Source organism: Echeneis naucrates, chromosome 21 (assembly GCF_900963305.1).
Source record: "Echeneis naucrates chromosome 21, fEcheNa1.1, whole genome shotgun sequence".
Taxonomy (NCBI): domain Eukaryota; kingdom Metazoa; phylum Chordata; class Actinopteri; order Carangiformes; family Echeneidae; genus Echeneis; species Echeneis naucrates.
This window is the reverse complement of record NC_042531.1, coordinates 15,484,325-15,508,561: the sequence shown is the minus strand read 5'-3', so window position 1 is coordinate 15,508,561 and position 24,237 is coordinate 15,484,325. Positions and strand designations below refer to the sequence as shown.

Below are 24,237 nucleotides of genomic sequence, written 5' to 3'. Positions count from 1 at the left end.
TTCCATATTTCTATTCTTCAACCTCCCCTTCCTTTGACAGAAATGATTGGGAGTTTTCTTATTGTTTTCGTCTTTAAAATGTAAATGAACTGTGCAAAAATTATTATCATAAGTCCCCAGTTGCATTGGGAATGCAGTTGTAATGCTTATGCACCTTTTAACAATAAAATTATAATTAAAACAACCTTTGAGCTCAATTTTAACACTTAAACAGTAAGTGTGTCATTTGGCTTTCATAAAAGAAAATAAAATTCACGTACACTCCTCTGTTCTACTAAATTCTTCCAACTGCAATCACATCTGGCTCTAGCTGCCCTCTGTGAGTTATTGCCCATGAGTATGCAAGAGGAGTTTGTATACGAGCTGTTCATAACGGAAAAATGCAGTCCAATAAAACATTATCACAACAGATTAGGACAGTTTCTGTAGAAATACAGAAAAAGCTTTATTTCTCTGCAGGTTTTAGAAGAAAAAAAACATGAAAAAACAAACTGGAAAGCCAGGCACTCCTCTGTGAAAAATGAATCTGAAAATAGAGCTTATTAAAGTTCACATACTGTTTAACAGTGCATGTGATGAACCTCCTCTCATTGGAATGCTGTTGTAGTACACTCAGTGACCCTGAAAGAGAATAAGTGAGAATAAAATATAATAGGAGGAGGATAGATGGTAATGGCACAACTGGGGGCTTTTTTAGGTCAGATTTACAGAGTTGAGTAAAAACTTGTCTCTGTTCTCTCCCAGCAGATTTTGTTAAGACAGGTAGCTTATTTAAGACCATGGACATAAACAAGAAAATGAACATAATGGGCTGTACATGCTATTCTTTACTTTATCTGCCTTCATCTTAAGTGCATCAGGGGAATGATAAACATGAACATATACAGCATGCTTCAGGTCTCAGCCCTCATGTGTATGAAACTGCTGTATGGCACATTGTGCTCCGCTTTTTATGCTCTGGAGGTTTTTCCTCACATATATTCTTGGCACAGATATAGAAAGCAGATATTTGTGATGAAACGTAGTGAAAGAATTCATATTAAGAGTAAAACAAAACAACTGGTGCAAAAACTGATATCAGAGTTCATTTCATGAGAATATTTCCACATCATCAGGAATTTCAAGTCTAGTTTCAAGTAATGTCCCTGTCATTCATCTTCTGCTGCTTATCTGTTTCCGTGTCACAGAGGGTGCTGGAGCCAATCCCAGTTCTCATTGGGTGAGGGCAGCATACCCCATTGCAGGGCCAACATACAGAGATAAACAACCCCTCATACTCAGACCTACGGACAATTTAGAGTCACAAATTAACCTAAACGTGTGTATTTGGACGGTGGGAGGAAACTGGAGTACCTGGAGGAAACCCACGCAGGCACAGGGAGAACATGCAAACTCCGCACTGAAAGGCCCCAGGCTGGGAACTGAACCCACAACCTTCTTATTGTGAGGCAACAGCTCTAACCACTATGCCTGCCCTAACATATGCATGAAAATTAACCATTTATCTAAAATTTTGGCATAATTGCTGTATAAAATTATGCATTAGGATTAAACATGTATTTTTTTGCAGACACAGTGACTTCGACCTTTGGAAATCAAAATTTTATTATTCTTGGGTCCAATTGGGTTAAAAAAGTAGATTCATTGTGGGAATTACCAAGATACTATCATTTGTAAGTGTATTTTTTAAAGCCACTGAGGCTTTGACATTTGACCTTTAACCACCGAGAGTTCTTTTTAATTTGTCCTTGGGTCAAAGCAAATGTACCAAAGTGGATAAAAGTCCCTTAGGCCACTGCTGAAATATCACCAAGGCCAAAACAGTGTCTTGTGAAGTCATTAAAATTTAACTATCAAAAATGTAACGATTTTGTCCAAGTGTCCAAGTCCAAGTGAATGTTTGCAAATTACTGTACACACGGATGGTTGGGGTTGTAATTGAATTTCGATGTTCAAACCAAACTGCAAACCAACTAACAAATTATCAGTCACCATGACCATGGCCTTTACCAACCAAAATCTAATCCATCTGTTTTGTGATCCAGGCAAACTTCTATCCTAAATGTATAAGCATTCTCTGAAGGTGATATTGAGATATTGTGTCCACAAAGCCAAAAGTATGATTTATGAAGTCACCCTTGACCACCAAAACATAGCCCTTGACTCCAAGTGAAGGTTTGTGCAAAATTTAGATATGAATGTGAGAGAGCCCTGACATTAGGTATTCTAAGCACAATCACAACATTCAACCAATTAGACTGGATTAATGTGTCCCCCTCAACCCAAGAGATAAAAAAAATTGCATTGGGTGTACTGTTTATATTTAATATCTCCTTCTGGTACTAATGAGGACTTATATTGACAACTTGCTTTTTCACTTCATTCATACATTTGGTAGAATTCAAACCACTGAACTGCAGGTGACCAGGATGATTAGGCGTGATTCACCAGTGGGCCTTTATGGACTAATTATGATTTTCTTGCAGAGGTATTGAAATGACAATTTAATCCACCTGTGCTAATAAATGTTGAGAACCCCCTTTGTCTAATGCCACACAACAGTTAGCTCTGATTCCCTGCTGCTATTTCAAAGGGAGGAGAATTAATGGAGGACAGGATTTTGAAAGAGTAGAACTTTCTTTGTGGAACCATCTGTTGGCAATTACATCCTATTAAAAATCTCTTGGCTGATGGAGTTGCACTGCTTTAAGCTCTGGCAGAGTGCTGAAAACTTTTTTGTCCCAGCCAGTTAATGATACAGGCACTGTAAGACGCTGAAAAAGTAGTCAAGACATCACAGACCTCTCAGATTGAACAGTTCTGATTATTTTCAGCTGGCCGGTTTGCATTTATTACTGACAGGTACTTGTCCACATTTTCCATGTTATTGTTTGCTGTATTCTCCTACCAGTTTATAAGTGGATAATGTTCAGCGTAAAGTGACTAAGGTTAGAAAATCAAACCATCACTTCACCTCAACAACATTCTGAGATATATACATAATCTCACACGTTATAAACAGCCGGTACTTAATTAAAAGGAGAAAGATCAAGGTGAGTGTTTTTGCATTAAACACTATCGATTTAGCTGTATGATGCTGCTTTCAGGCTTCTTTACTTGTTTCACTTCTCATCCTTAAAGGAGACAAGTTGACACGAGTTCATAAAGTCTTGCAGATATATATATATTTATATATCCTTGTCTGTGCCCACCTAGTATAAAGATCTGCTCGATAAAGACAGAATTCCATCAGAGAAAAAAACTGCTGTGTGTGCCCATGTATGGAGAATGGAGATCTAACGGCTTTAGCTCTGCTCCATTCCTCCACTGGAGGCAACTGAAAGTTGACCCTGACTAACAGGTTTAGATGAAAACTAGAAAGCACAGCAGCACTGCGCCGTTGTATTTGTGCAGATCGGACGACTGTGCTGCCTTTACTCCTCAGCAGTCGCGGTTGCTATCGATGGCCAGACACCTGCGTGGTTTAAATTTGGTGGCACCTTTGCCTGCAGAGTTGTTAGACATCAAAGGTCTAGAGGTGAGACCACACTGCCAGTTTATTCTCTGCTCATTCCAGCTCTCATATTCTTTGTTGGCACAAATTCAGTTCTGGAAAATGTAATGTCAGACTGACATCTCTGCAACTCTGCTGAAGGCACAGTAATTATCAAGGTTGAGGAAGCCATGCCACATTTCGTGAGATCCAACGGTCTCTTTAATGCCACTAGATGCATCCAGAAATACCACTTCAGCCTTGGCAACCTGCTCAGATTTCTCAATTTTGTGTCAAAACATCTCAGAAATATCTTTGGGCAAAGAATTTGGTTTTATGCATTTTACTCAACTAAAACTCACCCCATATGGTATATGCATTATTTCTTGCATTTTATTTTCCTGTGCATACATCCGTGTCTGAGTGCACATTTTTATTGAAATGCCAAACTTGTATATATACACTGTACATATAAAGTTAGGGTTAACAGATATGAAGGGCTATAAAATCACCTTTGACAAAAATAATTCAGGGATCTGTTGTGCCAACATCAACTGATTTCTCTCACATTTCATAGCACGAAACTCATAATATGATTAAAACACTTGCTTGAAAATTCCTTCTTCTGGTACCAAGACTAATAGCTACTGTTAAATGTCATCAGCAAAAACTTCAGGCTGTATACATTCATGTTGTGAAGCTGTGTGTTGTCATGGCTGCACAACACTTTCACTTTTTAAGACAACTAATTGTTTTCCTTACAATACTATACACTGTCCTTTTTAACAGAGAGACAAATGTCATTGAGCTCAGCTGCAGAGTTATTTGTTTCATTGGTCAACCCAAATTGTCTATGGAGGCGAAAATATCATCTATGTCATCGTGGCTGCCGCAATCAGTGGTCTGAGGCGTTGCCTTGGGAGTAGTCCTGCTTCTTTGATGTCTGGATGCAGACAGTCCAGACATGGATAGTCCATTTTTCTTTTTTTGTCTCCTCTGGCGTTTCTTTTTAACTCCAGTTTTCGCTGTTGAAGCCCTTAATCCACTCTTAAGTGACTGACATCGCGATTGCAGGCGACCCCTCATGGTGGCAGGTGAACGACAGGTTCGTGGTGCTGACCCTTGAGGAGATGCAGCCCAGCAAGCTTCCTGTTTGAAGCGCTTCAACTTCTTCTTGATACTGAGGACAAGGACAAATTATATGAACATGCATTTTTTGTCACAGTATGCTAAAGTAAGTACTTTTTTCCTGCGGTGTTCCTCTTACTTATACCCTGCAGCCTCAAGGCATTTCATCTTGTGGCACTTCAAACGCAGGAAGATTAAAAGCCGTTTTTCCTTTTCCTTCCTCTGGGATCTGCACCATGAGATCATTTCGTCAAGATGGGCTGCCATGTCTGTGAAAGTAGTGGCTTCTCTCATTTGTTTCTTGAACTTTTGTCCCTGGACAGCCTTATGAGATCTCTGTGGGATGATGTGTCGATGCCAGTGTAATGATTAGACAGTACAATCAGCTGTGAGCAGTTTTTAAATTCAATTTTCTGTCAATAAATATCAGATAGTATGTCACAAACCCCTAAAAATTCCCTGACTTTGAGAAAAGGCTTCAGGTCCGTGTCATGAAAGATACCTGAAAGAGAGAAAAAAAAAAAAAAATAAAAAAAATAAAATATATATATATATTAAAAAAAACAAGAAAAAAATAAACTTTTTTTTTTAAGTTATAGCTCTATTATAACCAGTGAGATTAAAATAATTCACACAAGTAGAACTTCCATTCAGGAGCCACGGCATTAAATTTTAATGAATCTACTGTCACTTGACCCTGATGGTTGAGTCCTCTTACTTTTCAATTTAAAGTGCTTCACACAAAATACACAACAGTGAATAAAGCTCTATACCTCTTTCAACAGCAACCCCCAGGTCTTCTTTAAGCTTCCACGTTTGTCCTTGACTTTTGACTCCAACAAGTTTCTTTTTCTTCTTCTGCTGCTGCTGCTTTCCCTTATGGTCTTTGGCATGGGAATCACACTTTGAGTGTTTTCTCAGTAAAAATGCATCAGGCGGAGGCAGAAATTGAGCCATGTCTGCTGGCAGGGAGAAGTCTAAGAGGAAAGGCATGGGATGGGCCTGGGATACTTCTGTGAGGAACTCCAGGAGCTTGCGGTAGAGACCAGACAGTGTGAGCAGGATACCACGAAACATCACCCTGATGGAATACAAAGTCAGATGAATTTTGACTATGAGCTTGCTTTAAAAACAAACACCTTGAAAAAAAAAAAATCTTATTTACAATGTTGACCTTTTATGAATCTTCATGCAACTCATCATCATCATCAACATGTAGCCTTCAAAAGCTATAACTGTGCTACTGACTGACTATTTCTTGCAGATGTGACAATGAGGAAAAACACTCACCAGAGACGACTTAGCATGCTGGTAATCACCACATTCATGATAACAAACTCCATCAATTTCATCTGCTGCTTTGAGAGTCTGAAACAAATATCTGTTAAGGGCAAGTCTATTGACTTAAAAAGGGCCACTTAAACATTTCTTAATTGCACACATAAGAGATCTTTACAGATTCCTGTTAGAGGACTCATAAGGAATAATCATCCAGATGTTTAATAACGGCCACATCTAGAAAGGATACATGAAGGCTTTGCTGCAGCGATTTAATGTACAGCTCATCAGCTGGGCGGCTCCCAGCACTTTGAGACTCACCCACTCCAGCATGGGTTGACTGGGAACATCACACACATTGGTCTTGATGCCAAGTCCTCTATGAAACACACACACACACACACACACCAACACAGAAACTCCCCATAATTAGTCATTTTCTTCTTTCACATCATTTATGTAATTTCCTACTATATAGCACTTGAGCACATAAGTCCATGAACTCATGATAGGATATATGCTGACCTGCTATAACTGTTTGTTTTAATCCAGCTCATAATGTCCACAGCAACTTTCACACATCAGCAAATAAACAGCTGCATTTTTTTTTCTCAATTTTCTCGATTTTCTCTTGTGTCAAAATAGGAGGTAGAAAAAAAGGCCACATCACGCTGAATCAATACTACGCACCTTTGAATCCTGTTGGGACACAGATCCTTCAGCTCCTCAAGAGCAACATCCAGCTTCATGTCCCTCAGCCGGTTGACACATTGTTCAACCTGTGACAGAAAGGACTAATTGTGAGATGACACAGACACAGTTCTGCTATTCTACCTAAGGTTCACCATCAGAAGTGAAGCAGGTCACACATGCTACAGCAGCCAGGTGTGGAGACTCTCACCTGCTTTAAGCCCCTCAGAGTTCTGTTTCCTCTGAAGCTGTTGTTCAGGATGTATAGGAGCTCGTAGAGAACCCTGATCTCAGTTTGAAGAATCTCACTGCGGATTAGTCTGAGGACCTTGTTGTTTTCCGCCAACAGATTTTTAACATTTGCATCTGCAAAACAGCAACAACACTTCACCCTTCTACATCCACATGGACGGAGACGTGAATGGGAATGTGTGCTGTAATTCCCCACGCATGCGAACACACTCACAAACGCTTGGACTGTGAGGGTTCAGAAACATGGAGTAAAGTCACACCAGCGTTACCTGTTGTCGGGCTGAACTGGATACGTACGCTGGAAACAGCACCAGGAAAGGGGATGTTTACCCTGTTCCACGGTGCGGCGGCCATGCTGCTCTACACGCCAACATATATGCGGAAGTCCGCCAGCCAATTGGATTCACTTACGTAATTCGCGTCATAGCTGGTGTTAAAGGCACAGCGTACGGACGCGCGTTAATTTGACACAGCTAGCTAAAGTTCATCACCGGTTCAGTTGCTATGGTATGCTATCATACAATAAATTCCTGAATCATCAGTTTTGTTTTGTTTTACTTTATAGTGGGTGTGTTAACTTAACACTTCGGTGAATACTAATACAAGATGCGATGTTAATTGTATAATTCTAGTTTTAACATTAACTTGTTAAGTCAAGAGAGTTAATGTTGCTGACTGGTCTTGGGTGATTAAATGCTAATTCAGCATCATTTTAAAATCCCCCTTTTCTGTGGCGCTTTTTGGAAGTGACCATCTGGAAACATATGGACCAGTTCCAGGGGCTGAATGCCAAATGTGCTAAAATGGTATTTTGTCAGACATTAAGAGTGTGTTTATGCCCTGCATATAAAATATTTGTTAAGTTGGCAGAATTTTTTGAACAGATGCATCACAATTTTGTTACCTTCTGTCAAAAATATGCTTTAATCAAGAAATACAACTAAAAAAATGTATATATATATATATATATATATATAATCACAATCATTAATCTAGGTTCCTTGTTTTCTCATCCAGGCAATGACTTTTGTGTTAACTTCATCCAGCACAGACTCTTCCAACCTCCCCTTCACCATCAGGCCATGGCTGCCTCCTTTTAGCCAGTAAACCTCAGCTCTAGCTTTCATTTCTGTCACTACTCTGTCAAAAAGGACCTAAGTAAAGAAAGAAAGACAAATCTTTATCATGACGTCCTTAAAGAGATGTTCATTAATTGCACAAGTTGAGATATTTGATGTGTATGTGTGTTTGAAATGTAATACAGCCTATCTAAAATGGCGGTTTTCCCAGTGTTATACAATATAGTAAACAGCATTCAACAACACAAACAATATTGTGTACATCAATTTTTTCAAATATTTAATACACTGCAATGGTTTTGCAATTTTATCTCATCTATAAAACGTGAGGGCAGCACAACAGCATAGCAGTAGGTGCTGTTGCCTAAAAGCTTGAAAGTCACGGGTTCGGTTCCCGGCCTGAGGCCTTTCTGTGCAGAGTTTGCATGTTCTCCCTGTGCCTGTGCTAAAGACATCATGTTTGGGTTAACTGGTGACTAAATTGTCTGGAGGTCTGAGTGAGAGTGTGAGTGGTTGTTGGTCTCTGTCTGTCTCTGTGTGTTGGCCCTGTGATGGACTGGTGACCTGTTCAGGGTGACCCCAACCTCACCCAGATTGAGGTGGGATTGGCTCCAGCACCCCTTGCGACCCAGAAATGGATAAGCAGTAGAAGGTGAGTGAATGAATGAATATAAAACTGCAAAAATATTGTATATAAAAGTATATAAAAAATATGAGATTACTCATATATACATAAGAACTTGCGTCAGAAATATTCATTAATCCCCAGAGGGAAATTCTGCTGTTTGGTAGCTTATCTTCTAATAGTGAAGGAACTGTAAAGTTGGCTAGTACGGAATTAATGATTTTCTTTATCTTTCTTTCCTGGATTAAACATTAACTGCAGCAGTTTCTCTGATTCACTTTGGTGTGATGAAGTGAACGGTCAGAGTTTTAAAATGATTTCTGCCTTCCTCCGTGTGAAGTGTTCCACCACAGCCTCCAGCGAGTGATCCACTTCCAACCCCAAAACCAACTCTTTCCACCATAAATTAGGATTTCATGAAGAGCATTTACTATATGTTTGAAACTATTGTAATAATGCAACATAATTTTACTGATGTAACATCTTAATCCTTCACAGAGGCAGTTTCCCTCAATTAGCTCACCTTATCACACATATTGTCCTCAGTGCCTGACACAAACAGCACAAACATACGTTCAGGCAGCCCCCTGAGATCTTCACTCCGCTGACAGTAGCTGTGTGTTTGTCCAGGGGGATGGAGTGGGAACGCCAGACAGATGACACCCTGCACTGCATCCTCTGTTTCATCACTCAGCTGCCTGGCTAAAGCTGCAGCAGCACGGCATCCCATCGACCTGCCTGTGGGCACATTTCAGAGACACTAAATCCCACTAGCCCACTGCCCAAGTAGTGCATGTAACACTTTATATTTTAAATGAACCCCAAGTAGAAAAACAATGATGCTTCTATGTTTTGTTTGGAGATGATTTTTGTGAAACTTAATAACGTAATGCAATAGTTGTGTATAAAAAGAAAGCTACAAATAATGAAAACAGTCTGTAAAAGCGAAGAAGTCTGGAACTGAGAAATTAAGCCAACATGAGGTGCCAAAAACTGCAGTTGAGATGTCAACCATAGATTTCTGAAGCTGTGCCTCACAATTCCTCACTCCTCCTAACAGCCTGGGACAAAATGGTTCATCTCTGTTTTATAGTTTTATAGTATAGTATAGTTTATAGTTTTATAGTTGTAGTAGTTATAGTGAATTGTCTGATAAGAAACTAGCCTGATGCTAGTGGGAGCCTTCCATTATCATTTAAAAAGTAGGCCACCACGCTCCCCCCAACTCTTTGCCCATTTCTGAATCAGATTGGTGGGGGGCAACTTCACTTGGATGATTGGATGGTGCACAGTTTGTCTGTCTATGAAATGAAATATCTAATATGCAAATTGCTGCTCACCTCCAAAGAATATGTGCTTGATGGCAAACTTCTGCAGTGATCTCATGTAGTCCTGGGGGGAGAGTGAGCACAGAGATCGTGGCTGATAGAGTTCTAGTGAGTTGACACAGGGATGAGTGGATGACCGGTCTTACCCACACAGCTCGGTAGGCCTTCACCCTGTAGGCCAGGTTTAAACCTTTACATGTGAAACGGACAGAGAGGAAGCCGACTGAAGCCAGGGCGTGTGCGAGGGAAACCAGTTGTTTGTAGTTCATGTCTCCACCGGCACCATGCGTGAGGATGACCGCTGTGTGGACCTCTGTCCCTGAGACAGGGACACACACCGCCGCCTGCAGTGATTTGGGTCCAAACGGCACCCGTACAGTTTCCTGAACGCACACAGAGAAGCTGCTGAAGACGAGTCCTACAGGAAGGTCTGCTTTGAAAAGTACTCGATTCCCACCGAGATTCAAATGCAAACTAACTACGACATCTGTGAATCAACAGCTTGGCTTGACGTTGCATTGGGCCTATTTCTGTATCTACCTCACTTAACGTGATATTTACCTCATCGAAGTTGCCCATTACAAGACGTTTCCTCTCGGTTTTCAGGAAAGTTGTGGCGTTCACGAACGAACAGACTGTATTGAACGGCTCTTGGGTGACCAGACATCCCCGATTTGGGCGCCCTGTCCGAAATATCCCCGAGTTGAACGGCGAAGTCAAACTCCAGTTATTACAGCAGCCAGAAGCTAACGTGCAGACGTTTCTATCAGAACGCATGCGCGGCACCCGGAAACAGAACAGGCGGCAGAACTGTTTACTGTGGTTGCTGCGCAACCACCACGTGTTTTGGTTGGTGCATGTTTTTTTTTTTTTTTTTATGGATCCAGAGGTGACTGTGAACTCAGGTTGGGACTACCAGTTTCCACTTCCTAGCTTCTTATTGGCTACTCGTTTTCTTTAATTAGTATGGTCAAAATACATGAACATGAACATGAACTGCTCATGTTATTTATTTATTTGCATACCTGCGATGGAATATTATTAGATGAAATAAAAGGTTCATGCTGACTTTACGTACATAAAGAATTGCTTTTGTTAAACATGTTTAAAAACCCCACGCCAGCGCAGAGTGTCATAAATTGTTGTTGTCTCGTACTGTTCCTCTCCATGGAAATCTTTAGTAAAAGGCGAAAGACTTATGCGGTCTGAAGAGAAACAAGAGTTTGACTCAGATTGGGGTTCTGGCTTGTTTCAGTTCGGTTACGCGCACTTCACTGTCGGTGTTTTATTAACTTCACGAAGAAACACAATAAAACAAAAATACGAACCCTCATGTCAATGTTACACTCGAGCCGGTTAACTTTAAAATCTCGAAACTTTAATTTGCAAACAGACTTTGGGTTAGAGCCTTTCTACATCTGGAGTCTGTTTTCAGACAACGTGCTTCATCACTGTACAGGAACAGAAAATAAATGGTGCAGTTTGAGCCTTATTGGTAAACATCTATGCGGCCTCACGAGTTACTAACTTAAATAAGCAAATCAGTCTGGTTACATACCTGCAGTGGAATAATAATGAATTAAATCAAGACAAACAATTTGGAAAAGACTCATGATATGAATGGTTATGAGACCACATGTAAAAAAAAAAAAAAAAAAGACAGCAAGGTCTTCTGGCTTAATGTTAAAAAAAATACTGTTATTGTTAAACATGCTTAAAAACCTCACAATCAACCAGGATAATGTTGTGTTAGGTTCTTACACAATCACGACCGATTGGAGTTAGTGTTTTTGTGCACCTTTAATGAACCACAGTAGGAGAGTAGGAGTCAAACAGGGACTGTCAGCGGTTACGTCCCTCCATGGACATATGGTGACACAGTGCCATCTAGTGTTAAACTGAAGTGCAGTACAGTACACCAAAATTCAATAACAGTGGACATTACCGTGCTCACATGACACGAACTGCTGTTTTCTACATTGCAGCAACCCTTTTTTTATTTAGAGAGGAGGAAAAGGCGAAAGATTTGTGCGATCTGAAGAGAAACAAGAGTCTGGCTCAGTTTGGGGTTCAGGCTCGTTACCGCCGCGGTCACGCGCACTTCACTGTAGGTGCTTTATAAGCTTCATTACAAGACGGACATACGAAAACCAACAAAACAAACACATTTAACACAAACTGGTGTGTGAATTTTAAGTTTAAAATTTTAAGAAACAATCAACCTTAAGATTTAAAATTTTTATTTACAAACTGATAACTGGGTTGATCCTTTCTACGTCTGACGCAAGGCATGATGGGATCAGAGTCTTCAGTTTTCAGGAGCTCGACCTTTTTCTTTCAATTTTAACTAAATACAATATCTGAACATCTTTAAGATACATGTGCAATTTGAAAAACATCACACAGATGTAGAACTGCCTTATTGCTGTAAAATAAGAACATAAAATAAGACACAATATAAAAAAGTATTGTGATGTTGGAGCCCAATTGTAATGGAAGAGAGAAAAACCTATAAAGTGACAAATTAGAAGTTGGACAGCCTGACTACCAAAGTGCAATATTTACTGTTTGGGAATTGCCATAGCATATTTACCAAACCTTGTACATCTGCACCTTTTGTCAGGTCAGCTGCTACCAACTCCAATTTTATGCTTTAACGTATCCTGTTAATATACAATTAGTTTTCAAATATGTGTATTTATTCATTTAAAGTGGGGTTGACTGTTGTATATCTGTATATGTATATGTGTATTATATAAGAGCAAAAAAAAAAAAAATATATATATATGTATATACACATAAATAAAAATCATTTTCAACGTACAAAATATTTATTTCAAAAATTCCATTAGCAGATATTCATATCATACAATTAAGCCACATTTGAAATTTTTTGACCAATGCATAATGGTAAGCAGGTGGGTGACATGTCAAAATTCATCTTTCACCTGAAAAAAACAAACAGAACAAAAAAAAAACAAAAAAACAGACTGACATTAGAATATTTTTTATACACACCTATATATACACACAGTACAGGAACAGAAATTTTAAAATACCAAAGTCACTTTCTCACCAAAGAAAAGTGTTGAATTTTTCATATTGCCCAAATAGGGATTGTTGTGTGTTTGACTTGGGTGGGGTAATTTAACCTGATATTATTATTCATGACATTGAGTATTGAATTTATTTTAATTCAACTGAAAAACAAAAACCAAAAGTACTTTAAAGTTAACTTGATGAAAGGATGGAGCCTGAAATTAGGAAAGAACCTGTTTCATTTTGAGGCAGATCTGGATTATTTTCAATGGATAAGATTGTTTTCTCTGAAGTTTGTGTGAATGGTGTTTGACACTGGTCTTGGTGAAGGTCTTATCTCTTTGTGAGGTCACCTTGTCCTATTAAAAGGTCATTTAGGTGCATCGATAGCTTATATACACCAGAGGGAGATGCACTGAAGAGTGTTCAGGAATTTCTCAGAGTGAGGCAGCAAAATTTAAATGTTAGTACCAGTGCACAACTTTAAACTGTAAAATTAGTAATACCTGGATTATATTTAGCATCTTCAGCTTCAGGTTCAGGTTCTTGTGTATGTTGGCTTATTTAAACAAAATTATCAAACCAACACATAAACCTCTGTATTTCAGTCACTATCAAACCACTTATAAGGTCAATGAGCATTAGCTAATTTTCAAAGTTCAGAACTCTGCAATATATACAAAACTACTGAAAACAAGTTCAACTGTAGAGATATACTGTTCTGACAAAGGAAAAATTTTTCACAGAACTGACTTTATCTTACCAGACCAACTGCTGGTGCAATTGTTTGGCCAAGTAAAGTCATTCAAAGCACAGTTCTGTCAGGTGCAGTTCAACAACACCAAGTTTCCATCACAAACTTATCGCTTACCCTCATCCTGTGGCAGTAACATGGAAACAGATCATCAGTGGGCTGCTCTACGAGATCCATGCCCTCACGAACTTTAGGCTCCGTCACCTGGAGTTTGGCATAGTCCTACAAGAAGGACACTAGTAGTATCTATGTCTTCTTTTTTTAAATTTATCAATTGATCCACCTTTGAAATTCAAAATTGTTACCTGGAAAAGTTTGTAGTAGTAACAAAATATGCTGTCTCCCATAAGATGCCTGCGGGCAAACTGCTGACCTGCCAGTGCAATTTTCCTTGCCTGAAAAAAACAGAGAACTATTCAACTTGAGTGATTATTAAATAATAAGACAGACAAGAGATACTTCACAATAACAAAATGTGTTTATTTTTGCCGTGGTCACTAAAAATCTAGGGAATACAATAAACGGATATCATGGTATTTACACCTACATGTAATGCAGTGTTCATTGTCATTATCCTTACCTCTTCATCGTTGTCACGAGCCCACTGGATCTTTTCCAGCAGGTCTCCCAGGTCTGCCTTTATTGGTATGTAGTGCTCCCATGGTCGAAGTTCATTGTAGAAATGCTCATAGTAGCCAGAATCCTGCTTTAAGACCACACTATCTCCAGCCAACAAGTAAGGCAGTCGATATGCTGCCACAGTTCCGTCAATGTTTATTTGGTACTTGTACTGGTGGGGAGATATGAAGTTCAAATAAAAATTAACTGGCTTTTTCAAATCGCTGCAGGTTTGAGAGGGAAATCCTATTAATTAAAAACATTAAGCTATATTGAATATTTAAGTGAATGCCTGTGAGTCATTCTCATCCAGCAGAAAATCAGTAGTCAGTGGCCTTTGCTCTTTGCCACTACTTTATTTCAACCTGAACCCAATTTACAGAATATGATAACATTTTTGAGGCAATACATTATTAACCAGCTATAAAGGAGCACTTACCTTGAAAAAGTCAAAAAAAGACACATGTTTGACCAGTGGTCCATAAAGGCTCTCATCATGTTTGAAGAAAAAGAAATTAGTAAAAGCTGCATCTATCATGTTGGGGTGTGCCCTTGAGAGCTTCACTAGCTCCAGTCGCTCCTGTCGGCTGTCTCTCCCCCTCCAGAAGGCCGTGGCATTTTTCCTTGGCCATGGTGGCCCTGAGTTGGCCTGAACTGACATCATGTCCAGGCTTACTCTGTTTATTGGATAGACACAGTGCTGAATGTCAAATCTGGTGCAGTCTGGTTACTAGTCACAGCATCAAAGCAGCACACACAAACGTAGAGGCCAAACAGACCAGAGCTGCCACGAAAACATGCTGTCATTATATTAAGAGCATGGATGTTCACATTCAGAGCAAGTTTCATGTCAGTTTATGAAAGACTGGCTGCAAATTGCCTTCATTTCTTCTTTGTTGCTTCATTGGATTGGCTCTGATAGGAACGAGTTTTTCCAAATTAAAAAGCCTATAAAAATATTTTGTTCGGTTATAATAAGAAAAAAACAGGGCAAGGAGTAATTGGGGGGAAAAAATAAAATTTTTTTAAAATATCTGAAATGGCACTCACATGTTACCTGTCTATTATAATACAGTTTGACAAGAATCAGAAATTATGAAAGACAAAGACACAATGGGGTTCATGTGATTAGTGAGCTTCTGCGGGGCTGCATATTGCTCTAGTCTAAGTAAAAAAAAAAAAAAAAAAAAAAAAGAGGGCAAATCCTTATTGTGAACCTTCTCATTGTTTTCAAGTAGTAAAGACTTACTTGAGGAATGTGACAAAATATACAGAAAGAGGAACCTTTCAAAACCGTTACATGGGCAACTGTTTCTGTCCTTTTAGGAGTTAGTGTTTATTTGGAAGATGGAGCTTACTTTGATTAAATCTTTAATTCATCCATTTGTGACTGTTTTTGTGGATTGCTTATACAGTGGGGATTCACAGTGCTTACAGGTGGTGAGGGAGGCCTTACCTTCCCATTGTCTCAAGAACAGACTCCGTCAGGTCATAAGTTGGCATGACAATATCTCTGGTGTTGTTTGAGCCACACCAAGAAAAGATAGGATGAATGTTGTCAGTGGGTTTCCTCTTCTCCAAAGGCCAGTCACCCAAGTTGACAAAAAATTCCATATCAGGAAGCTTCACCTAGACACCACAGAGGGAAATTGTTTGCTGTCTCTTCCTGCTTGGAAATGTATTAACTGCTGAAGACTTTGAATCTGTATAATCATACAGCCTCCGAATGAAAGGATAAACAGAATGCTTCAGGGTCTGATTATTAACGATAAATATAAAAAGAGTTTGGTCTTGACCAGCTCTATATGTAAAGTGCCTTGATGTAACTTTGTTATGATTTGTGCTACATAAATAAATCTGATTTGATTTGAAATACTAATCCCATGTTAAAGAGTGAGATTGCTGAAATATGCTGGTGTATTCATGTGGTACAGGCACAACTTACCTTTCTGGTGAGTGACAGGAGAATGGCATCCATAAAGATTCTGAAACCTACATGTTCTCCAAAGGTTTTAACATAGACCTAAAGGGAATAAAAAGCTCTGAGATCATGAACACATCACAGGGTAATCAGGAATAAACTTTCACATTTAAATATTGATAAATATGCTGCAGATTTAGTCCGACAATATAGCCTACAATAGGACATCACTGACAACTAAAAAATTACTCTGTGTTCCCAGGTAATACTAGTACTGTGCGAATAGGTCTTCAAACGTATCATTATCACAACAACCTGGATTGATGTCCACAGTGGTATTTTGAGAAGACTCTTCCCTTGAACACCCAGCCATGACAGTTAACTCACAGGTGTGTAACACTGCCTTAAGCTATCCTGCTAGACTTTAGACCTAATAACTTTCAGGCTAAAGAAATACTACCTTTATTGCTATAATACCCTTTGGTTGGATTTTTAATCAGTAAGACAAACTGGGAATTGGGTTAAATGTGGAGACAGCTTAAGATTGATTTCTTGACTGTTTTCTCAGATGCCTTCTTTGCAGAATCAGTTTACCATTTCATCCACTAAATGAATGGCATTTGCTCACTTGATATTGAACTGTTCATTTAACGTTTCTCTTTTTGCTGATTGTGTCTGCATGTGGTGTCAGAGGTATGGGGTACCTTGTTGTCTTTGATCGTATAATGACAGAGGCTTTGGCGCTGTCCAAACCGGTGAGGGATTTCCTGCGCATTACGGTCTAGATCAATCGTTGAAAAAATTGAGAGGTCCCTGTCTATTTGGGGGATGAACTGAGGGCAGTGCATGTCTGCTTCCCATACAGAACCACTGGGCTGGGGACAGTCACAGCCCTCGTGGTAGACTGGGCCTGTAGAGGACAAGCACAGGAACATCACTCACTAAGCTCTTTATTTTTATCTTGCTCCATGGCATGAATGTGTGTCAAATTTATGAACCACCAGATTCTGAGAAATATATTCTAAAATACAAGCTGTAGTTGTCTTGGGTTTTACTCTACCTTTGAGAATGAACGGTGATTGGGCGACATGCTTGCTCTTGAACAGGATGTGGATGTGAAGGTCAGTGTAGGTGGCATACATTCTGTAGCGAACCAGGAATGAGCCATCCTGCCGATCCAGGACCTGGATCCAAATCCTAGTGAACTGTTCCACTGGAGAGACAATCTTTACTTCATAGGTGTTTTCACCAGGCGATGTTGTCAAGCTGTGAGGGGAAGAAGATGTGAAAGAATTTGTTGTCTATACTAATTAGACTTTGATCTGAGCACAGCCTGATAAATTTACTCTTATGACAGTCTGACATTTTCATATCTGTCAGTTTAACAGTTTCAAAAAATGCCAGGTAAAATAACTTTGAGCTTTATGTGAACAGCTCAAGCACTTAAGAGACGAGACATGGTAATGTGCAACTGTGCAGTACTTTTAACTGACTCTATTTCATGAAGAAGATATTAACTGTCGAATGCTCTGTCTAAGGTGGCTTCTATAATTTTGATCTCACCACTAATTTAAATACCAGTAATGAGCTGTTTACAGTGTTACTGGCTTTAAACAAAAAAAAAAAAAAAAAAACAGTGGATATGAAATTAAGGTTTAAAACATTTATATGTTTAGTTGGTTCTTCAAAAGCATGTCTATCCTTGTTGTGTGCAGAGGACAATTGCTGTGCTTCCCACTTAACATGTATGCCAACACCTGTTATCAGTTCAACCTGAAGTTCATCGCAGATCGATTATGCCAGGGTAATAATCATATTATTGCTCTACTATTTTATTGCAATGTAATTATCCGTTTCTGATATAATTTTATAGATTCATGATATTATAACGTCTCCTTCTGTCCAGACAATGATAATGTTTTTGAGACAAAGCACGTGTGAAAGTGAGTGAAGAGGCACAGACACCCATGGGAGCTTTTGGATGAAAGGGAGGTAGTCTAACATCTCTTTGCCTGGAGCTCAGACTTTCATGTCTGACTTCTGATTATTGACTGGTTTAGCATTTAAGCTTTCTTAGTGCACCACACGTAGTGAAAAGACTTATACGGCTTATACGGTAATAATGTTCTGCCTGTCTAACCTGGAATTAAGTTTTTATCTTACTGGAGAGACAGAAATTATGACATCCGAAGAAAGACCCACCCGAGCCAAACCTTAACAACTCCCCCCTCTAATCGGTGTTATGCCACATTTGAGTACATTTATTTCAAACAATAGTGTGGAAAACAAGGTGCGGGTTTTCATTTGCCCTGCACATGCTCGTTGTCTTTATGATTACATACATTTAAAAAACAGACAAAAATCACTTATTACTATGCTGAAGGTGATTGAAATGTCCGTATGACGGTAAACACGGCCCCTGAAAGCAGCACCCCCAGTTAAATGTCACTGGATGTGATGTGGCGCCATGGCAGAACAAAGTTACTCACTTTCTCCCCGAGTTGTCCACCGCCTGGATAAAGAAAAATCGAGCCGGGAGCACAACGTTTGCCTCCAGTCCAGGTCCCCAGACCAAAGTTTTTTCGGCGCTGGGAACTGACTCCGCATGAGTCCCCGGCAGTCGCAGCAGGTCCAAACAGCAGGACAGCAGCAACCACGAAGCCAGCCGAGGAGACATAACTGTCCTGGGCCAGCGTCAGCCGGCTCCGCTCTCTTCTTACAGGGCTCCGCTGCCGCGGCTTGACATTGCTGCTTAAAAAATATCCAAACCGCGGCCGGACCAGTGGAAGTCTGTGTTATTTTGTTTCCTCTGCCTGTGTGTGCCTAACATTGTGCTATTTCACACATCTCGGACTGATAACCGTTAGCAGCGTCCGGATTGTTGTACAGTTCAGTCATCTGTCTGCTGGGCAGGCGGGGGGCGGGCTCAGATTGCGTCATCAAACGATCCTATTGGCCGCTCATCAGAATGAACTCCTGATCGCACAGGCACCCGGAAGTTAATTTGTGACACAAATTTATAAATTGATCTGCCAATTTTATAATAATACTCCTTGACAAAATGTCCCAGATTTCAAGGTATAACGATAACTAGTGTGTTGCAGCTGCCTTTTAATGGTCAGTGCCACTGAGTTAGCAACCATACCAACATCTCCAAACAGGACCTGGGGCCTTGGGGGGGACCACCAATTACCCATGGCTGTTAGTGGCCTGAAGGCGCAGTGCTTTCTGACCGCAGCATGGCTGTGGTGAATTACACTATCATTAGTGCAGGGGTGTGTTGTTTGATTCCGATCGTCTTTGTACTCAAAGGATCAGCTTGCCCTTTAAAAACCTAAGCACAAAACTTTAATCAGAATATTTATGAAATTACTCGCTAAAATTGATTTCTTAATAAAAGATCAGCTTGGCTGCACTATGTGTTATAAAAAAAATGATTGGAAAGCAAACCGCTTGTTGAAAACTTAGTACATGCATGCTTTCTGGGATTAACATGGTGTGACTTGAACATAGCATGTGAGTGTGTCAGGGGTGCGGGGGACTTAAGTCATGGTTCATCAAGTCAAGTGAAGTCAGTTGAAGTTGATCTCAAAGCCACTCTGGATGTTGCCATCACGATGGCACAGTAAAGCCAACCCTGTTTGGTGTCAGATAGCTTCATGATCTGACTGCGGCAGGTCAAAATGGCTTTTGATGTGGAGGTCCTGAAACAAGAGGGTAAACAGCCCTGCACAGAACACATTGTGCTGTACTAAAACGCACAAAAACTGACAGAAGCTGGTCATGGTTAGGGACCAGTGAAACTGAACTGTGTACATCAATCAATGTTTATTTTAGTTTGCTTTTGCATCAACATATCTTCATTTTTTTGTCAAGTAATTTCTATTACACTAGTATAATATCAATAAGAACAGAAAGTGGTAGAATCCATTTAAATAAGACAAACTTTGCTGCCATTATTGAGAAAACCAGAAAAAAATGCCTTTTCAGGATACAACAGTGTGAAGAACTAGAGTTCCAGTGATTTAGACAGAGTCAGAATGCCAGATATAGTACCAGCAGTAACAGGTACAACATATAGAGAAAAATATCCCAAGAATGTCTTTATGTTTTAGCGTTTTTTGTTTCACCTTTCACCCAAAATTGAACTGTACAGATAATATAAAAACCAAAAACATACTAACAAAACACCCTGTCAGTAGAAGTCAGATTTTTTTTATTTGTTTTTCAGTTATATTTTAGTTTTTCTTTCTGTGTTTTCTCTGCTAATGATAGAACTGCACTGAGCACAAATTTCATTGACGGTAAAGAGATAGAAGAGATATTCATTTATTTTTTGTCAAGTTTAAGACATCTTAGTCAACCAGTTCATGTGAAATTTTCTGAAATCCACAAGGCTCCGCTTCTGGATTCCAGGCAACTTCAGTTTGGTGAAAGCAATTGAGTTTGAAGACGATTTAAGCTTTAACCTGACAGGAAGTAGATAGATGACTATCAATGCAGATTTACTTGTGTCTATTATTTTTTAGACTGTCAGCATATGTGTTGCCGTGTGTATTTTACGTGGGAGTAACATCAAGGTCGAGACACAATGCATTACATGTGTTAATACTTGTGTGTGTAAAGGCCTGACATGTGTATCAATAATCCTGTTTAGCTTTTCTGATCAATTCAAAATACAGACAAATACACAAGTACTAAATATCCCGCTCAGTTAATGCTGTTTTCCCATGTCGTGTGTCTATTCATTGACTTGTACAACACAATCACAATATGATACACAACTATGTATCATGAAACATTTGTTGTTTTAACATACAAGACTTCCATTGAGAGGCCTTCACCATCAAATATAGGACTGCGACAAGAGGATATAGTCATTGAGAACAATATTAAATAAAATAAAAAAGAAAACATTTTTTTCAGTCGAAATTGTTGCAAATGTTTTACACATGTACATAGTTTCTTCACTGACTCAACATCTGAACATCACTGAAAAAAATACTGTTACTTCTCCTGAAACTTTAACTGATATACAACTCACAAGCATTTAAACAGATGTGATTCATCCCCCTTTGCATTTCTGTCACATAGACAGTGGCAATCACTAAAAGTAAAGCACTGGTTTAACGCTGAAAATACACAAACCACAACTTTTAAAGGACTGAGGTCAAGAGAAATGAGACGGTGTCAATTTTTGATGCTTTAGCTGAGAAAAGGTTCACTTAAATCTTTGTGACTTATTCTCTCTGACACACACACACACACAAACAATCTAATGGCTCACTTAACTTGTACATCTGACAAAGGCAGCTGAAGTCTCAAACAGTGAACCAATGACAACTAAAAATGTCAAAAAACCCCGCCCTCGTATACATTTTATTTTTTCAAAAAGAAAACTGGCTTACTTGACTTTAATAAATACCCCCAGTTGCCAACCCAAAGTACTCTTTCTCATCAGTTGTGATCAACAGGAAATGTGATTACTACTCTCTACCCTTTAGCTCAGGGGTCTCCAACTCCAGTCCTGGAGGGCCATTATCCTGCATGTTTTAGATGTTTCCTGCTCCAACACACCTGATTCAAATGAGTGGCTCCTTCTCAGAACTCAAGAGAGTTTGATGATGAGCTCATCATTTGAATCAGGTGTGTTGGCGCAAGAAACATCTAAAACATGCAGGACAGTAGCTCTCCAGGACTGGAGTTGGAGACTTCTGCTTTAGCTCTTTGTTAGTTTACAATGAGTGGATTTACCCATCTTGTTTTTTTATGGCACATGAATAGTATATAGATTCATACTATAGCTATAAACACACTGTGTCCAGAATGCGTTTCTAACTCTTTCAGCCTTTGCATGTCTCACACCAATCTTTTCTGTTTTCATACAATTGTTATTGGGGAGTGAGACATTTTTCATTATTGTTTTGATGCTTTTTGAAGTAGCAGCAGCTGAAAAGTTGAATTAAATTTGCATGATTAGACTGTGCAGAGTTAGGTGTAAGTACTATTGATTTGTCCGCAGCCCAGAGTAATAGGTAAGATCAAGTTTCAGTATTATTCTGTATGTGTGGAGAAAAAGCTAAATATGTGCATTTATATTGTGTGATGTAATATTTTCTGAGTCTTAAAAAAATTAAATGAACCAATAAAGAAAATAAAAAAAAGAACAAAACATTTGGCTTAATAGCAATGCAGGTATATATTTCCCTTTTTATATTCAGTTTTTTGTCAGTATTTCAAAAAATATAAAGTTTTTCATAGTTTCTGTGGTTGGCTTACATCATTAAATAAAACTTCTATTTTTGTTTCTCCTGTTAAAGTAGCATGCTGCTTTTTAATATGGCAGTTGGATATTTTTAATAGTCATCCAGTTTTGTATCATGCATTTCTTGTTGGTTTCTTTTGAGTAACTACTCAGCGAGGGTCCAGAAAACCCACTCGCACACAGGCACTCACACACGCACGCACACACCCAGACACAGACACACACATACCGGATATTTCCAGTCCCAATTTATTCGGTCCTTCAAATGTTGCCATCTTCTTTCTGTCCTCATCACTGTGTCTAGATGAGGAGTTGGCCCGTCCTTGTCATTCATTTATGTGACAGTGTCGTTCATATTAGCCAGTCCACAAGCCATAAAGACAAAGTCACTCAAGTCTCTCTTTTGATAGCTCTCATTTGTAGCTTGAAAGTCCCTGTCCCAGCAAAAAGCTCTCCACAGTCCAAGGGCAATCTTTGCAATTAGAACTGGTACCACTTCTTATCCTTGCACTTTAGCATCAGCTGTAAATAAAATAAAATAAATATAGATTTATATCATACACTTGATGTTGATTAGAAATACATTAGTATGGCCTTACTTCCTGTTGGAAAGGATTTCAATCATTTCATTAAAAAAAAAAAAAAAAAAAAGTTTCTTTGTAACTTAAACCCTATTTTAATTTTAATGACAAAATTTTTTTACTCTTTCCAAGTGTAACGCCAATAAAACAAATTTTTGTATTTTATGTTTCAATTTGGTATTATTTTACCTTACACTGTTATACATTTAATTTCACAACATAAGGCATAAGGCATTCCTTAACATTTACTTCATTACTGCTCCATTCTTGTTTTTACCTCATGAGCGTGTTTGGAGAAAGTTTCTGCACTTGTCATCATGAGGGCAGTTCGTTCTTCCAGTTCCCCCAGCCTCTGGCCTCTTTCATCAAGAGCAATGCGTGCACGTGCTATCTCACCCACAGCTCCACTAGCCGCCACCTTCATGCCCTCCATCCCAGCCTGCCCAGGGATATGCTGTGCCAGGCTGCGGGACGCCTTCCCAGCTGCTGCCTCCCCAACTGCCGCCAACATCAGGTAAAAGAGAAGATATTATTACCCTTTAAACTTTTGGATTCAGCTCATTCCTAAGATTAATTTGATGATTAATTATCTTTAAGGTAGCATTAGCGCATACTGGAGTAAGCTTTTTCTAATTAAAAAGGATATATAAATAAAATTGCATACAGAGCTCCTCCCTGTCAACGGTATTGGCGTTTCCTCCAAAGAAGCCCTTCAAAAATCCTCTGTTCTGGGCTTCCGGTGTTTCTATCGGTGTGAACAGCTCTCCTAGCATTTCCTGCAATGAATGGATTAAAAAAAACAAAACAAAACATGTATATCTTGGTCACTTTCTCTCTCTCTCTGAATACCCTTGTGAAAACTGTTAATGTACATCCATTGAGTATAATCAGTCTGATCTGTGTAACTGCCTTTTGCCTGCAGGTGGCACTATGGCAACATCAAGGTAACCAGCTCCACTGACGTCTCTTAGTCGTCAAGAGTGCAGTGATGAGCTGAGGAATAAACATCTATGAACATTAATATAACCATGTGTAGATGCACATGCTTTAAAACATCAGAATCAGAAAATCATATCCGTACAATCAATCCCCGGGAGTTCAGACTACATCTGACAAGTGTGACATTTAACTTGAGTGGCTCCTGTGAGTTGTGGACTTCGCTGAGGGCGGGGATAATGTCACCTAC

The 24,237-nt window shown here is 39.3% G+C and overlaps 4 protein-coding genes and 1 non-coding gene across 6 annotated transcripts in view; all 5 read right to left on the bottom strand.

Moving 5' to 3' along the window:
- Positions 1-3,884: 3,884 nt before the first annotated feature.
- On the bottom strand, positions 3,885-7,196 carry rmp64 (ribonuclease MRP subunit p64). Its single transcript, XM_029529990.1, has 9 exons — positions 7,111-7,196; positions 6,801-6,955; positions 6,590-6,678; positions 6,150-6,278; positions 5,912-5,989; positions 5,395-5,702; positions 5,068-5,123; positions 4,761-4,957; positions 3,885-4,673 (listed from the first exon to the last, which is right to left on the bottom strand). The coding sequence occupies exons 1-9, from the start codon at positions 7,193-7,195 to the stop codon at positions 4,331-4,333; spliced, it is 1,440 nt and encodes a 479-aa protein (XP_029385850.1). The 5' UTR covers position 7,196; the 3' UTR covers positions 3,885-4,330.
- Positions 7,197-7,753: 557 nt separating this feature from the next.
- On the bottom strand, positions 7,754-10,618 carry tex30 (testis expressed 30). The gene is made up of 5 exons (XM_029530945.1): positions 10,435-10,618; positions 10,020-10,256; positions 9,886-9,937; positions 9,069-9,283; positions 7,754-7,995 (listed from the first exon to the last, which is right to left on the bottom strand). The coding sequence occupies exons 1-5, from the start codon at positions 10,450-10,452 to the stop codon at positions 7,834-7,836; spliced, it is 684 nt and encodes a 227-aa protein (XP_029386805.1). The 5' UTR covers positions 10,453-10,618; the 3' UTR covers positions 7,754-7,833.
- Positions 10,619-10,984: 366 nt separating this feature from the next.
- On the bottom strand, positions 10,985-11,096 carry LOC115035306 (U5 spliceosomal RNA). Its single transcript, XR_003840337.1, has one exon. It is a non-coding gene; the product is annotated as a U5 spliceosomal RNA (small nuclear RNA).
- Positions 11,097-12,686: 1,590 nt separating this feature from the next.
- Positions 12,687-19,093, bottom strand: poglut2 (protein O-glucosyltransferase 2). The gene is made up of 10 exons (XM_029529960.1): positions 18,695-19,093; positions 17,266-17,471; positions 16,910-17,115; positions 16,230-16,307; positions 15,741-15,913; positions 14,724-14,961; positions 14,247-14,456; positions 13,972-14,061; positions 13,784-13,888; positions 12,687-12,821 (listed from the first exon to the last, which is right to left on the bottom strand). The coding sequence occupies exons 1-10, from the start codon at positions 18,880-18,882 to the stop codon at positions 12,804-12,806; spliced, it is 1,512 nt and encodes a 503-aa protein (XP_029385820.1). The 5' UTR covers positions 18,883-19,093; the 3' UTR covers positions 12,687-12,803.
- Positions 19,094-21,924: 2,831 nt separating this feature from the next.
- stxbp5l (syntaxin binding protein 5L) overlaps positions 21,925-24,237 on the bottom strand; it is a 97,841-nt gene continuing 95,528 nt past the window's right edge. For both annotated transcript variants that reach the window (XM_029529959.1, XM_029529958.1), the window contains 3 exons: positions 23,716-23,827; positions 23,329-23,549; positions 21,925-22,992 (listed from right to left, as the gene is read on the bottom strand). In XM_029529959.1, coding sequence (XP_029385819.1) covers positions 22,951-22,992; positions 23,329-23,549; positions 23,716-23,827 — 375 coding nt within the window. In that variant the 3' untranslated portion in view covers positions 21,925-22,950. The remainder of the gene's footprint in view (positions 22,993-23,328; positions 23,550-23,715; positions 23,828-24,237) is intronic.